The sequence below is a fragment of the Onychomys torridus genome, chromosome 15 (assembly GCF_903995425.1).
Source record: "Onychomys torridus chromosome 15, mOncTor1.1, whole genome shotgun sequence".
Classification (NCBI taxonomy): Eukaryota; Metazoa; Chordata; class Mammalia; order Rodentia; family Cricetidae; genus Onychomys; species Onychomys torridus.
In genome coordinates, this window is record NC_050457.1 from 40,246,356 (window position 1) to 40,261,448 (window position 15,093).

General features: G+C 38.4%; 1 protein-coding gene across 2 annotated transcripts in view; it reads right to left on the reverse strand.

Annotated features, from left to right (window-relative positions):
• Parp8 (poly(ADP-ribose) polymerase family member 8) overlaps positions 1-15,093 on the reverse strand; it is a 181,908-nt gene that overhangs the window by 13,760 nt on the left and 153,055 nt on the right. For both annotated transcript variants that reach the window (XM_036206907.1, XM_036206906.1), the window contains exons 17-24: positions 13,516-13,641; positions 12,526-12,591; positions 8,562-8,629; positions 6,228-6,276; positions 5,024-5,136; positions 4,725-4,797; positions 3,506-3,575; positions 871-944 (exon numbers count right to left, since the gene is read on the reverse strand). In XM_036206907.1, the coding sequence (XP_036062800.1) occupies positions 871-944; positions 3,506-3,575; positions 4,725-4,797; positions 5,024-5,136; positions 6,228-6,276; positions 8,562-8,629; positions 12,526-12,591; positions 13,516-13,641 (639 nt within the window). The remainder of the gene's footprint in view (positions 1-870; positions 945-3,505; positions 3,576-4,724; positions 4,798-5,023; positions 5,137-6,227; positions 6,277-8,561; positions 8,630-12,525; positions 12,592-13,515; positions 13,642-15,093) is intronic.

Below are 15,093 nucleotides of genomic sequence, written 5' to 3' on the forward strand. Positions count from 1 at the left end.
ATTCAAAGTAAGGTTAACTGATGAGGCTGGCAAGTTTCCATCAAGGCAAACAGAATGAAACTTGCATGATCTTTTCAAAGGCTCAAACCAACCACCCCAGATTATGCAACCATCAAAACCAACCCACATTTATAGCACCATTTACTGAGTCACAGAGATTTCAAAAGCACCTCATGCAGAAGCTGAGTTCCCATTCAGATACTGGTGAACTAAGTTCATCATTCATTCGATGGGTTTTAGTTTGCCCAAGGTAGTCTTATTTTCTCTATAAGAGCCTGATATTTGCCCTCACTCTGTCCTGAATGTTCTTTCTCTCAGAGTCACATGGATCATGTCCTCTCCATCTCTAAAATTATACTCAGAGGTTATCTGCTCAGAGTATTTTCTCCTGACCACATCATTCACTCCAGTATTAGCTCCCACACTATAGCATTATTAAACATCTCTTACTGTGAGGTATTTTTCTTTGTCACTTAATATTCTGTTGTTCTAAGCATGTTGGTAGTGTTTATGTACTCCCAGTAGAATAGGAATAGTAATTTGGTTTTATTCCCTGGATTGTAGGATAGACTCTGGTAATACAATGGAAGACCAGGATGTGTGTGTGTGTGTGTGTGTGTGTGTGTGTGTGTGTGTGTGTGTGTGTACACGTATGTGCGCATGCATCCATACACATACTCATGAACATACACTAATTATTACCCACAAGCTATGTAGTCTTTGCATTTAGAGTGAGTTTGAATCTTTATGAGAAATGACCACTTAAAGTAATTCTTTTGGCTTAATAAACCTGAGTATTTATCGACATCCTGCTGTCTAATGAGGCGTCAATTCACTAATCATATACAGTCATGAGAGCGGCCACAGCACCTGTGATGCATTGCTGCTTTTACTACTTGAAGCTGGCTCGTCCTTGGTTGACACCTTCTGCTTCTTGTTCATCCCTGAAAGAACACCAGCACAATAGGAACTCAGTGATACAGCTGATTGAAGCAAATGAAAGTACAATCCATCTACGTCAAAAGTGGTACTGTAGCCAGAAGTATAATCACATCAAGCCAGAGACTGTTATAATAGGCTCACCAGGGAACAGACCCTAGAGTGGATGGTCTGCAGGTCTGGGAAATCTCAGAGGAGTTAGGGAGTAGGAATCTCTGTTCATTCTTGGCATTAAAAATGGGGATAGAACACTAAAATTAGAAAATTCTTAAAAATTGATTTAAAAATGTTTAGTTAATTAGAATTAATTTTCACCCTTATTGTCTGCTGAGTACAGGAAAAGATAAGAGCGGGAAATGCAGACAGGAACAAAGAGATATTTCACCATGGTGTTGGAAACTACCAATACATACTCACTTCTTTGTAGAATGACAATGTTTCTAACTCAAAGAACTCTATGTTCTTTTGCCTATGCTAAATCATAAATCTTAGCTCTTGCTCTATTAAAGTCAATGATATGATATCCTACTGTGAAAGATTTTAGAAAAACCTAGCCAATATATATTTCACTGTAGAATATGCAGAACTAAATCAATGAGAGTGCTCCATGTGCAATCGCACCAGAAACTAAACAATTCTTTCATTGCAATAAAATCTTGGTGGCAGAAGCAACGACGCTCAACAATTTGCAAAGCATGGTCCTGGCAGAGTACTGCATGCAGGTCTGTCTCCCTGTCTAGGCTCTGTGTTTTCAAACCTCAAAAGCAACCACAACTATATCCATTTTGGGAGATTTTTACACCTCTGCCCCCTGCCCTACTCTAGGCTATGAACAGAACCCAGGGCCTCTATTACCAAGCTATATTCCAAGTCCTTGATTCCTACTTTAAAAAATATATGAAGAGCCCTTCAGATTCTGATAAATGCTATGGACTCTCTCCAAGATAAATACACACACAAAGACAGATTTTTCCCATCCATTCACAGTCAGTACCTAATCCTCCTCCCAACTCTTTCTGTGAGTCCATCTATGGAACAGATATACTAGCATAAGGGTTAGTGTTTGATTTTTGTTGTCATTTTTATTATCTATGCTGATGATACAATATTTTTCTAAACAGTATTTAGCTTCTTTTCTTGTACTGTTTTAAGTATGATTTTAATTATTTTACATGACCTATTTCAATGTTTTTTTCTTCTTATATTTATTTTTGGTGTTCTGTTGATATCTAACTATAACAGTGCTTCTTAATTTACATGCTCTGTTACAGTGTAACCTGTCATTCCGTCATCAACAGATATCAACAGAGACAGTGGAAAGACTTGTAATGGCTTTGACTATGTGAACAGGCAGCTGCCAACCCCATGTGACTTAAGAAACAAGATCAGAAGTGCTCACACAAAAGCTGTTTGATGTTATTAGCACTCTGGAAAAGTTTAGGTTCAATGCTCTTGGATTCACCAAATTCCATCAACTACAACTAGGGACTTGGGTGTGTTCCAACTAGTTCCCACCTACTAAGTGTCTGGCCTGAAGTCAGGCTATCTTAGACCAACAGGACAACCCATCCACCAACTGTGTGCTACAAAATGGATGTTTTTAGACACAGAAAAATCACATGACAAACAGATTCACTAGATTCCTGATCCAAAGACTCTATGATTATAATGAAGAGGTTGCTTTCCCTTATATTTAAGTCAACTTGTGACACAACAGTAGTTACATAGTAACATCTATACCTAGTCTGCCTATTTAAGATTCTTCATTTATATTTCTAGTTCCATTTTTTTGCTATCTTATAATCCTCTAAAAGTGTACATATTCTTTCCATCAGCATTTTATTGTCTTTTCTATCATGATATTTCTAAGTAAGATCTATTTATAAGTATTCCAATTTTACTTCATCACTAAAAGTGACTCTTTGTAGTTGAATTTGCATAAACCTGGTTAATGAATGGACAGATGGGCCAGGTTAATTGTCTCCTAGTTAATAGACTTGCCTAAGTATTTCTTGCAATGCAGAGATACTAAGATTTAGCATTCGGGAACCATGTGTACAACATCCCCTGGAACTGTGAAGTGTGATCAAGCAATACACACACACACACACACACACACACACACACACACACACACACACAAACCACTACCACAGAAGTAGTGAAAGGTGAAAGGAAAATGAATCAAATACTGAGATTTTAGGACAAAAGAGAAATTGTCATTTGCTTTTTAAAAATTCTGTTATTTGAATGTCTGCAAAGTATTTATTACTATATAGTTAAAATTTTTTAAATGCAAAGGCATACTAATCTTAAGTTCCACTGTCCAAGGAGTTTTTCAATGCCAGTAAATGGAAGATCATTCTTTGCATGTTTTATATTTCATAGGCTCCCTACAGCATATGCTTTCTTTCAGTTTACCTCCAACATCCCCCTTCTCATTATAATATTAGCAAGAAATGTTGTATATTACGACTAGTGTTAAATGGATATAATATAAATATATCTAATCTATTCCAGTCATGAAAGTGGTAACATTGAGATTAGAAGTGACACATGGGATTACCTGAGTAACCAAACGATATGCTTGACATTGGACTAAGATAGATCCCGCTCCCATACATCGCACCATGGAGCTATTTCAGATACAACAAAGAGAAAGATGTCAGTCAATGGTCTGAATTAATAGCGTAAAGAAGAAGGTAACTGGTTCCATGTTGGAACATTAAGTCTTATAAAAATGACAGCACACTTATGCTAGGTCTCCTGTGAAAACAATACTACTATTATGTTTGGAACTAGCTGACAAAAAAAAATCTCAAGAAAAGGCCAAAGAATGTTCTTCGTTCTGTCAATAATAGAGAGACTGCCTTATTACAAAGGAGTATAGTCAGTCCTTCTTTTAATGAATCTAAAATTCTAAAACCCAGACTTGCTGAAGAGCATGGAAAGGCATTGTTATGAACACTTGCAAGCCACAATATGAATGTGTCACCTCCAGTTTATTATGTACTTACTTCATCTGCTATTCCACCCTCCCACTGCAGTTTTCAAGTTAAAAGGAGCTTCATTACTGAAACAATTCGAGTGGTCTAAAGAAACTACTCAGAACATTTGAAGCTCTTTTTTCACATGTCTATGGTCTAGGGTTCTCACATGCCAGCAGTACCAACTTAGTACCAAGTCAATGGATTTACGCTTGCAGACATGCACAGTTAATTGTCAGCCCCACTGTTGCTGTGCAATGACAGCTGGCTCAGGTGGCTGGGCTGACCTGCATCTTTCCTCATGTGCTGTCAAAGGGACAATATGGAGGGATGGGCTTGAAGAGAAATAAGCAAAATGAACAGTGTAGCAGAGTTCAGGACTCCTGCCACAATATGCTGATAATGCCGAGCACTGTGCCCAAGGCTGGAAAGCAGGCACTATGCATCTGTGGTGATACACGTCTCCTCTGCTTATGCCTTCCTTCTTCTCTAAAAGGTCCCACACTGAGGCAAAGTACTGATGAAATGCTCTTTGGAATAATGGATTGAATGCTTGTATGGTTCTACTTTCTACACAGTCATATTTTAGTTCTTACTTTCAAACTGTGGCTTTCACATTTCCCCCTTGGAGAACCCTTTACTGTCAAGCATAGATCCATTTTGCTTCACTTAGTTTGTGAAAATGTACTTATCTTTCTTAAAAATTCTACATAACATTTTAAATAAATACTCTAACATTCACATCTCCACTTTAAGAATAAATGGGCTCTTATTAAAAAAAACATGCAAAAATGTTACCTGCAGACGTGTATTAGAGGCAACGACCAGACCATTCCTCAGGATAGAGTGCCAATTTTCAATGTGAGAGCCACTAAAATACAGAAGTGAGGAGAGAAATAGGAAAGCCAGAAAGTCAATGATCTATCCAACTGGTCTCCATTTAAGAAGTCACAATGCATCTGAAAGTTCTGAGTTTCCCAAGTTAAATGTTCATAGAACTGAATCGTTGAAGTTTATGACAATATCCGAGACAGTGTTTCCTTCCACCGCACACTGGAAACTGGTCAGGGACCACCCTCCCTCCCAGCCCTACTCACTGAAATGCAAAGGTGCTCCCGAAGAGCTTTTTAGCAGCTCTGAAGTTGGACTCTTTGGCTGGTGGACTGCTGAGAAGGAGGAACTGGTGTGGAGTATGCATGAACTTCAGTTGCTGCCATCCAAAGTGATAACAAACAATAACATGTCAACATCTGACCAGCTGAGGAGTCATCCAAATTATCCAATTTCCAAAACAGGGATTTTATACTAATAACCTTTTCAGACTAGTTCAAAGACTATGTGGTTTTTTTTTTTTTCAGAACCCAACATAAGTTATACCTCACATGGAATTACGCATAGGAAGCAGCTTCTTTAGGCTAGTGGGAAAGCAATAGGTAACAGACAAACTGAAGACATTTTTGTTTAGATTCCACTATGCTGTCATGCTCACACTCAATGTCTTCTTGATTGCATTTCTTTTTAAGACTTTCATTACAGAGTTCCATGGGTATGGATTAGCTGCTCCACTGAGAAAATATTCTGAAATTTGCTAAGCAGAAGACTTAATTCACAATTTTAAAATGAAAATCATCCTGCTTTATTTGCATGCCTTTGATCATTGACAATGGAAAGAGATCAGGGGAACTGCTTGACAAGACTCCCTCATCATCCCCTTTCACCTTGGATACTCACACAGGAATATCACATACACCAATCTCCCATGCAGAGATGTGAAAACAGGGAAACAAGAGTTTTAAACACTGCTCTTAGGTGGTGATGAGTACTGCAATCAGGGACCCTTAGCTTTTTTAAAACATTATTTAAACACTACTTAGGCTGATAAGCAAGGTGTTTGAAGCTCCCTTTCCAAATGGGAAGGCAGAACTATAACATCAAGTATTCTTCCAATCTCTCCCTAGACACCACTTTACAAACTCTTATAGGAAGACTACATGCTTGCCTGCCTGCCTTCCTTTCTTCCTTCCTTCCTTCCTTCCTTCCTTCCTTCCTTCCTTCCTTCATTCATTCATTCATTCCTTCATTCCTTCATTCCTCATTCATTCATTTATTTTAAAGGGCAAGGTGCAGGGTGAATATGGGTTTGAGTCTTGGAATGGCTTGCAGCTAGTGCACAAACTGAAACTGAAGAATTAAGCTGAATCATATCCATCCTTCGACAGGCTGCCCGGGGGCTACAGGGGTGAGCTCTCTCAGCTAACACCTTCTCCCATGTCTGGGTGCATATATGAAAATAGAACTTACCCTGTTAACTGGCAGTTTCACAATATGTGACCTATTACTTGAGATGACCCTGAAATTGAAATGATCAGTCAGTCACAACTACACGGCAAATATGTTGGCTGTTTTATATGCTAGTCAGCAAGTGACTGAAGTGTATTTTCACGGTGCTACAAAACTTGCTTTTCAGCTGATTACATAAGTCCAGTTTACTCACTAATACAGTTTAAGGAACTTACATAACAAAAAGGATACTTTCATCTGAGAAAACTCACTGGGAAGTAGTTCCATAAAACTTGTGAATGTGTAATTTTTAATAAGCACAACTCCAAATATTAGCAAGATGAACATTTTTAAGATATTTAATATTTTCAAATAATGGTAGTCTGTAAATGAGAAGTGTATTCATGCACCTGATTGTTTTGACTCCTACATCTCCTAAATAAAAAATGTGTTTCCACAAAGATTCTGTTTGTTGAAACCCCTAAGGATGTTTTTAATTGACCATGGCTCATACACAAAAGTCAACATAGTCAGACACTGAAGTTGACCATTTTTAACCCAGGTACTTAAGTAACGAATGCTTCATACTCTGTGGTGTATAAAACAGAAGAGAAGACTATAATTTTTTTTTTATTAAATTCTTCTCCCTGAAAGAAGAGTGATACTAATGAACTGGAGAAAAAGATAAAATAAAATTAGTGAAAATTTGGAATTGGGCTGACTTCAAGAGAAAAAAGAATACATGTGTAACTGGTAGATTAAGTGGGGGGAAACAACCTTCTAGTTAAGAATACAGTTCTTGGCCTGGGTGGAGACCTAGCTCTCCAGCTGGACATAGTCAGTCACTTGGCCAAGAGACTACTCTTAGGAAGGCTAAACATAAGCCACAGAGATAGGAATAATCAGCTTTAATGAGACACTGTACTTTTCCTTCCCAGAATCCCCACCCTAATGCAGGAGCTTTAGTGGACCTCATGGCATGAAGATAAAACTGTCGTATTCTTCTCTTATTCAAAAAGGGGTAGCTTCTTTGCATCTCTTCTCTAGGCATGATTTTCTTAACATCTGGGCTTTCCACGCAACATCTGAGTAATGTTCACTCTTTCTCTGAAGCCCTCACCCATCACATGGCTGCTTGCCTGCCATGCACCTGACATCAATATGGCCAGTCTCTTTCTGTCTCCCCTACCCACCCAGGTAGCTGCTGAGTTTTATACCTTGCCTATCCTGTTCTTGGCTTGTTTGTTTATTTGTTTTTAAGTTTTTGTTTGAGTCCCTTCTTAAATTATTTTATTATTGAGTCCAAGAACCCAAAGACAGGAACCGGATTTCCCCTGTATCATCTGGTGACCAAGCTAGCACCCCAAATTTCAGTTGTTTATTTTTTCACTTTAACTTGGAGAAAATGTGAGACGTTAAGAAAAAGTATTATTTTTCTTCATCTGTCAAGATTTTAATAGCAGATCCTAATGGATACAAACAAGGCCAATTTCTTTACCAAAAAGTTGGCCATTGTCTTATTAGACCATGTGTTTTATGCAATTTTACCTAAGCAAAGGCAATCAATCAAAACCCAAGGAAAATGGGCACTTTTCCCTTTAATGACATTTTAAAAACACTTCCACTGCTTGTCACCCCCAGCATTTATCTAGACTGATCTCTCATCATCTTTGCATTCGTACTACTAAGATGTCCATAGTAAGTCTACTTAAGCAATTCCCAAGAGCCAAGTACACAAAGCCCTCATAAGCCCTACTGTCTCCACTTTGCAGATGATAGAGGACACATTATTTGAACAAAGCAAAGTGTGTTCTCAGGCTACCACCTCTCCTCTCTACTGTGTGGACCTTCTAGAGTCCAGGCTGGACTAAACGCTGTGCCCCTCACCAGGCTCACCCTTCAACAGTACATCTTCTGCAATGCTCAAGCAAGGAGTCAACCAAATTTTACTAGCCTTGTTAAGGATCCACAATACACAAAGCATATTTCAAGGTCTTCACTGAAAAGGTTTAAGTTTATCACCAAGTCCTCACTGAACTGGGAAATTAAGTGAAGCAAAATGCTTTCAACACATAATCTAATTAAGCATAGCCTTTAAGACCGTGGACTAATGGTTGTCAAGCACATTGTGCACTCCTACTTGTACACATGGCAGCACCTTCCTCCTCTTGTGATATACAAGTTTTAATTAAAGTGAGAGTCATTAAGGACTCTTGGGTAGAAAAAAATCACCAGGTTTTATAGGCTTGTAGAACTGTAGCTTTGCAGGGCTTATGAAATAGTTCCCCCCAATGTTAAAAAAAAAAATAGAAAAAGCTACTGATTTTTATCTGGAGGAAAATTACAATTTTATACCATTGCAGAAGTGGATGAGCAAGGGGGTCCTGTTTATCCATCTGCTTCTTGATTTCCAGATAGGGTGCCTGCAAGATAAAATTATATTCCTTTACTTTTCTTTAAAATTCACTTTCCCCCCCACAAAAAGAAAATGAGATTAAGTGATATATCTAGTCTATCTAAAACAAAAATCATATAGATTTGGCCAAAGAATAGCAAATTACCTTCTTCACACAAGGGGTAGGGAATATACTTCAGGCAGCATGTAAAAGGATTTGCCTGTTGGATATAAGAGACTTGACCAACAGTGGATTCCCAAGAGAATCCTAAAGCAATGTGAGCTATTACTGTTGTCCTTGATTACTTCTCAGAAGTTGATGGCTATTGCTAAAGACACTATGTACTTTGGACAAAGGACTCAGAGGACCTGAGCTGGATCTGACCTGAAAAGTTCCTCTCTGAGGACTAGCTTTAATAGTCCCAAAGAATTCTATTAAACTGCCAAAGGAGGAAAGCAATCAATAGTCCTACATGGTTGTGAAGCCTATGAACTACAACAATAACCAACAAGACAAGAGATCCATTACAGTACAATTGCAAATCACCAATAGCTGTCTAACTGGACTTCAGGCCTCCTCAAAATGAGGAAATTCATGCCTGATATTGTAAACCAAACCAACTACCCACAATCTTGTGAGGTCATGAATCTTAGAGGGGAAAGTACTACTGCCACTTTCCTAAACCAGTATATTGTCTAATTGCATCATGAACACTTATACCCTTATGTAAGTACAGTTCTCACCAAAGAAGCTTGTCTTTGCCCCACATGGAGATTATTAGAGAAAACCACAATAGATCAAAATGCAGAGTAATGATCATGGGATGCCCAGCCCCAACTGATGAATCTTACTACACAACCCCTATACCAAAGGTTCAGGGAACATCATAGGAAAGGGCTCATCATGACTGTAAGAAACAGAGGAGCAGCAAGTCTGCTGAGGGATTGTGCCTTTAGATACAACAAGGCAGTCACATCCACGAAATCTCAACAATATGGCTGCCTGAACATAGGACCTGAACAAAGACAACAAAAGTTCACATGCCAGTGTGGAAGGGGGAAATCTCATGGGACTCCACTGCTTGATGAAGAGCTATAGGCAATCAACAACTACTGAGAGAGGAAGAATTAGTCTTCCTGAGGGATGAGTTCCCCAAGTAGTTATCCAATACCAAGTGGTCAATCTTACAAATATATAAATAACACTAAACAGACTCGGCAAATTACATTTATATATTTACTCGTGTGTGTGTGTGTGTGTGTGTGTAAAATAATAGCAATTGAGGAAGAAGAGATCATGATTTGAAAGGGAGTATGGTTGAGTGGGACATGGAAGGGAAGGAGAGGGAAAGGGGTACATGATGTAATTATGTTTAAATTAAAAATAACAGAAAATGAAAAACAAAGACTTGACCCAATATTGGCCTGAATTCCACCTTCACTAGATTACTAGAGGTGACTACCTTACCCCCAAACACACACACATACACACACACACACACACACACACACACACACACACACACACACTACAAAGTTTCTCTGTTGTCAAACACTTTGAATTTTAATATTAAAGGAAAACTTATAGCCACAACGTATTCTATATGAAAACTGAACACAATTTATGTAAGAACCTTCTCCAACAGAAATTAAATGGAATTTACTGTCAAATTAAACATTTTATTACAGAACAAAGAACAACTTCTTTGAAACAGCTTAGAGCTAGCTAGGGATTTAAAACATGGGCTAGTGTAATATTGTGGAAAAGCTTAAAAGAATTTGATTCAATAAAACCTGACAGCATGCCTATGCAGACACTCTGCGGGAGAAAATACAAAGTTACTTTTCCTAACTAGATACTGAAGACTCTGAGGCTCCAAGTAACTAAACAGCTTTCACAAGGTCATGGGCCACATCACACTGAGGTAATTATGAAACTCAGGCCTCTAACTTCCTAGGCTGATGCTTCAACTTCTCCATAACCTTCTCAACAATAGCTTACACATGCCCAGAATAAAGAAAGCAATTTTTGGCAGTGAGTAGATTCTAGAGTCAGCGTTTAGCCAAGTTTAAGCCTAAGAATCATATATGAGTCTACACTCTAAACTCTAGAGTATAGTACCAATACCCTATACTAAATATCTTATTATAACTAAAAATATTTATCTTTACATAAGATGTGGCATTATTTCTTCTTTCTTATCATTATGAAAATTTTACTTTATAATTTTCTTTCCTCATACAAATGAGTGTTGTTTGAAAAATAATCCAGAGGCCACTGCAAATTATGAGCCCAGAACAGTCACTAAAATAAATGGGAGATTTAAAGCAAATGGTATCACATGCAAAGTATGGATGCCCATATGTGCCACTGTCTAACATAGACTGTTGAATGAAGGAAGAGGAGAAGAGATGAAAGAGCAGACTAATGAATGAATACTGGTCATCATGAATAAATAATGACCAAAGGAATCAAGGAGAAGAATTAGAAGTGTGACATGTACATTTGAGAACATCTTCAATAGAGGGGTGGAGACCACACTGGTGTGAGGGGTAGAGTAGAGGAACTCAGTGAATCTGGGGAAGAGAAGACTTCTCCTCCTTCACAGAGAGAATAAATGACCCCAGGCTAGACTCACCATAGGCTTAATGGTGTATAGCACCAAGTCAGGCCTAGAAAGGACGTGTGTAAGCTTTGCACAACATGTACTGCCAATTTTGGATTATTAATTTTATTTATGATGATTTTTAAACCTCTTTGCAATGTTTTGATAGTGAAAAGGCCTCAGTACTTCAACAGTGTTTCTCCAAGAGATAGGATGCAGCAAAGGGATGTGTTACGTTTTCATAATAAACCCAGATCTTCACTTAGCACATCTTCCCACCAGAGCTTCCCTAAGAACAGGAAACATCAGCTCATACTCCCAGGGTGGCTGTCGATTCTAAAGTGCTTATAGATTCTGTGTTATACCTATAATGTTTTATGAATTTTTTATCTTTTTTGTATTTTTTGATTTTTATGTGCATTAGTATGTGGTCTGTATCTATGTATCTGGATGAGGGAGTCAGACCCACTGGAGCTTGAGCTACAGACATTTATGAGCTACCATGTGGGTGCTGATACCTGAACCCAAGTCCTCTGGAAGAGCAGCCAATGACCTTCACCACTGAGCCACCTTTCCAGCCCTGAAAAATGGGTTTTAAAGAATAATTCTAGGGACTGAAGAAATCATATGAACACACAGAAGGAAGGGAGGAAAGGAAGCAGGAAGGGAGGAAAGAGAGAATATTTCTAGAGCCATTGTGGTGGCATATGTCCATAAGTCAGTAATCCCATCACTTAAGAGATGAACAAAGGAAGATCAGAAGTTCCAGTTATCCTTAGCTACATAGCAAGTTCAAGGTCAGCTTGAACTACTTGAGATGTTATCTCAAAAAGCGAGACACACACACACACACACACACACACACACACACACACACATCCAATGACAAAGAATATTTGTGGCCAAATGTGGTGGTACACATGCAACACCATTCTCTATTGTCCCAAATCTCTATTTTAACAATCAAAATGCTATCTGAAATTATTAGAACCAGTTAATACCAAAGGTAGTACTTATTAGATTTAAACACTGTTTTAAAATATCCTGTTGAATAACTTCAAATACTCAAAGTTTTTACTCAAGTTTAAGAACAAAATATTAAGATTACAATTATGCATCTATTCTTTAAAAATCAGTGTTAGCACACCAAGACACTGACAGAATTGAATTAAACCATCCTAGCACATTTTATGATTTTAATTATGTCTTGTATAGGAAAAATGAACATTCTGTAACAGCGTTGTCCTGAAGTCATTTTTAAAATATGATTTTACTCATGCAGACTGAATGGTAGAGGAATACAAGAGCACAATTTTACCTGTGTCATTTCTCTGATGGAAGTTATGCTGTCGAGAGCTTTCATTACTCGGTCATAGTTCTTTTTCTATATGACAAAGAAAAAAAAGCATTATTCACTTACAAGCCTTTGCAAGTTACATATTATTGGAGAAACATACTATTTCTGTACATGCATTTTCCATCAAAGCCAGTGTGAAAGCAAAGGATGGTACATAAAAGATTGTAATAAGATAGCTCAAGGACAGAGGGCTGATTATCCAGAATCACAGGAAAGAAAAACTAAAGGAATATTCCTTATGTAAGGTCACAAAATCATGTTCACCTCCCTGGAATAAAAATCTTGAAATACAGAGGATTTTTGGGCTCTTCATTCTGGCTTTCACCACACCAAAGCAATAAGCAATAAAGTAAGCTTAGAATCCTTCTGGAAGAAGATATACTTCAAATCTCCCAAGTGCTTTAATTTTAGATTGGAGCACTGCTACCCGAAGAGTAAGGTGACAGTGTGTGCTCAAATGATCCCTCATTTCTCTGCAGAAAGTAAACAGGGAAGGAAAGGTCTTCTGAGGGTGCATTATATAGTCATTCCTCTACAAGGATTTCGAGATGAGCAATAATATAAACTGAGGCAATTCTGGCTCTCAATCCATTTGAAATTCTATTATTTCAGAAAGATTTCTGCCATAAGTACTCACGATATGGTTTTCTTAAGAAATGTGAGTTTTTTTAACAATATGGATATAACTTTTGTTAACTTCTGAGGGCAAGGGTGGTAACAGCTGGGGAAGGATGTTGAAGTGATAAAGGAGAAAAGGGGAAGCTGACCCTTGACTAACGTTCCTTCTATTCTGATGAGAAAATAGAATTCCAAAACACATGCTATGACCTTAAAACGACCATGGACACACTTAACAAGACAGACATTCAAAGGGAAGAGAGCCATGAGACTAAAGTCTCCATCCTGGTTCGCAGGAGCTTTGGACACGGTGGGCTGGGGCTGACCACTTACCCGGGGGTTGAAGGCCAACATCTGAGGGTCATTAGGATCTACCACAGAAGGATATGGCTCGAAAATCACGACTTTTCTAGGAGATTCCAATGCAGATCTACACATGGACACGAGTAGATCTACCACCTTGGAAAACATGTGAGATGAGTCACTTCTGGATAGCCAGAGGATATTTTGCTACTGTCTGTCCTGCTCAGGGCAGCACAATGTAATCAGGAAGCCCCAGGTCTGTCACCCTTCTCTCAAACCTATAGTTCATGACTTGATACCAAACTTGACCAAATGGTACCACTGATTTCAAATAGCAATTGCTCTGAGTATGTCTTTGACATGAGCACACAGTGTGTGACAGCATTATTCTAGACTCTATAGTAAGATGAACAAGTCAGGTCCATGCTAAGGTGCTGTGTAAAGTCTAATGAGCAAGATAGACAAAATAGATAGCAATTAAAGGAACACATGCTTCACTGCAGTCTATGGTGTTATTAAATGGAATGATAACAAAATAGGTATTAGATAATCATGTGTTTGGAGGCTCTGGAGCTATCTTAGCGAGGCCTGGCACTGTAGGGGAGGACATTGCCCCAGGTTAGAAAAGTCACACAGCCATGACAAGTTTGCCATATTCTAGGAAAAACAAATTGCTGGAAGTCACCTTGCCTCTTGTTCCTCTCCTCTGTCAAAGCTATTAATGGTCATTGTTAAAAACAGTGGCTTTGTTGCTTTATAGTCAATGATCCCTCTGCTGATTTACAAGGGGACAGTACTATCTATACTAAGCTGCCTCCATTCTCCAGTTCTCAGAAGAACATGCTGTTTCTGGAAAAGGAATGAAGAAAAAGGCTATCTGGATGGAAGGAACTCCTCTGAACGGATGTAACCCAGTGTGGATATGAATAGGGGAAATTTACGTCTGCAAAGATTTCAAACAAGCATTTTTACAATGCACAGTAAATGGATGATGGTACAGGGCTATAATCCCAGCCCTGGAGATACCAACACAGTAGTAAGTTTACAAGTTTAACTCAAGGGCAGTCTGGGCTACAAACTAGGATCCTGTCTCAATGAACATGGCCCAGTGTAACCCTGTATCCAACAACAACAAATAACAAAAAGCTGGGCCTGGTAGAACACACTCTCAATACCAGAATTTGGGAGGCAGAGATAGGTGGATCTCTGTGAGTTGGAGGCTAACCACAACATAGCAAGTTCCAGGACACCCAGGGCTACAAAGTGAAACCCTCCAGATAGACAAATAAATAAAATAAAATAAAATAAAATAAAAAGACTTCTAATTTGTGGAAGTATAACTGCACCAAGAAGCAAACAAACAAACAAAGCCAAAATTACAAAAGAACACATGCAAGCCTTTCTGCCCCATTTACCACACAAGACAATTATTTTTGAAAGAAAATTGTTTGATTTCTCCCCTAGGCCACCACAAAATGACAAAGCATAGATTTAAAAGAAAAAAGACCAAGTGCCAGATTGTTTTTTAGCAAGACGCTATCAGAATTCTTCCTTCAAGAACAGCATAGAGAGAACAGCAATAGACTGGAACAAATTTTTCAAACCCAA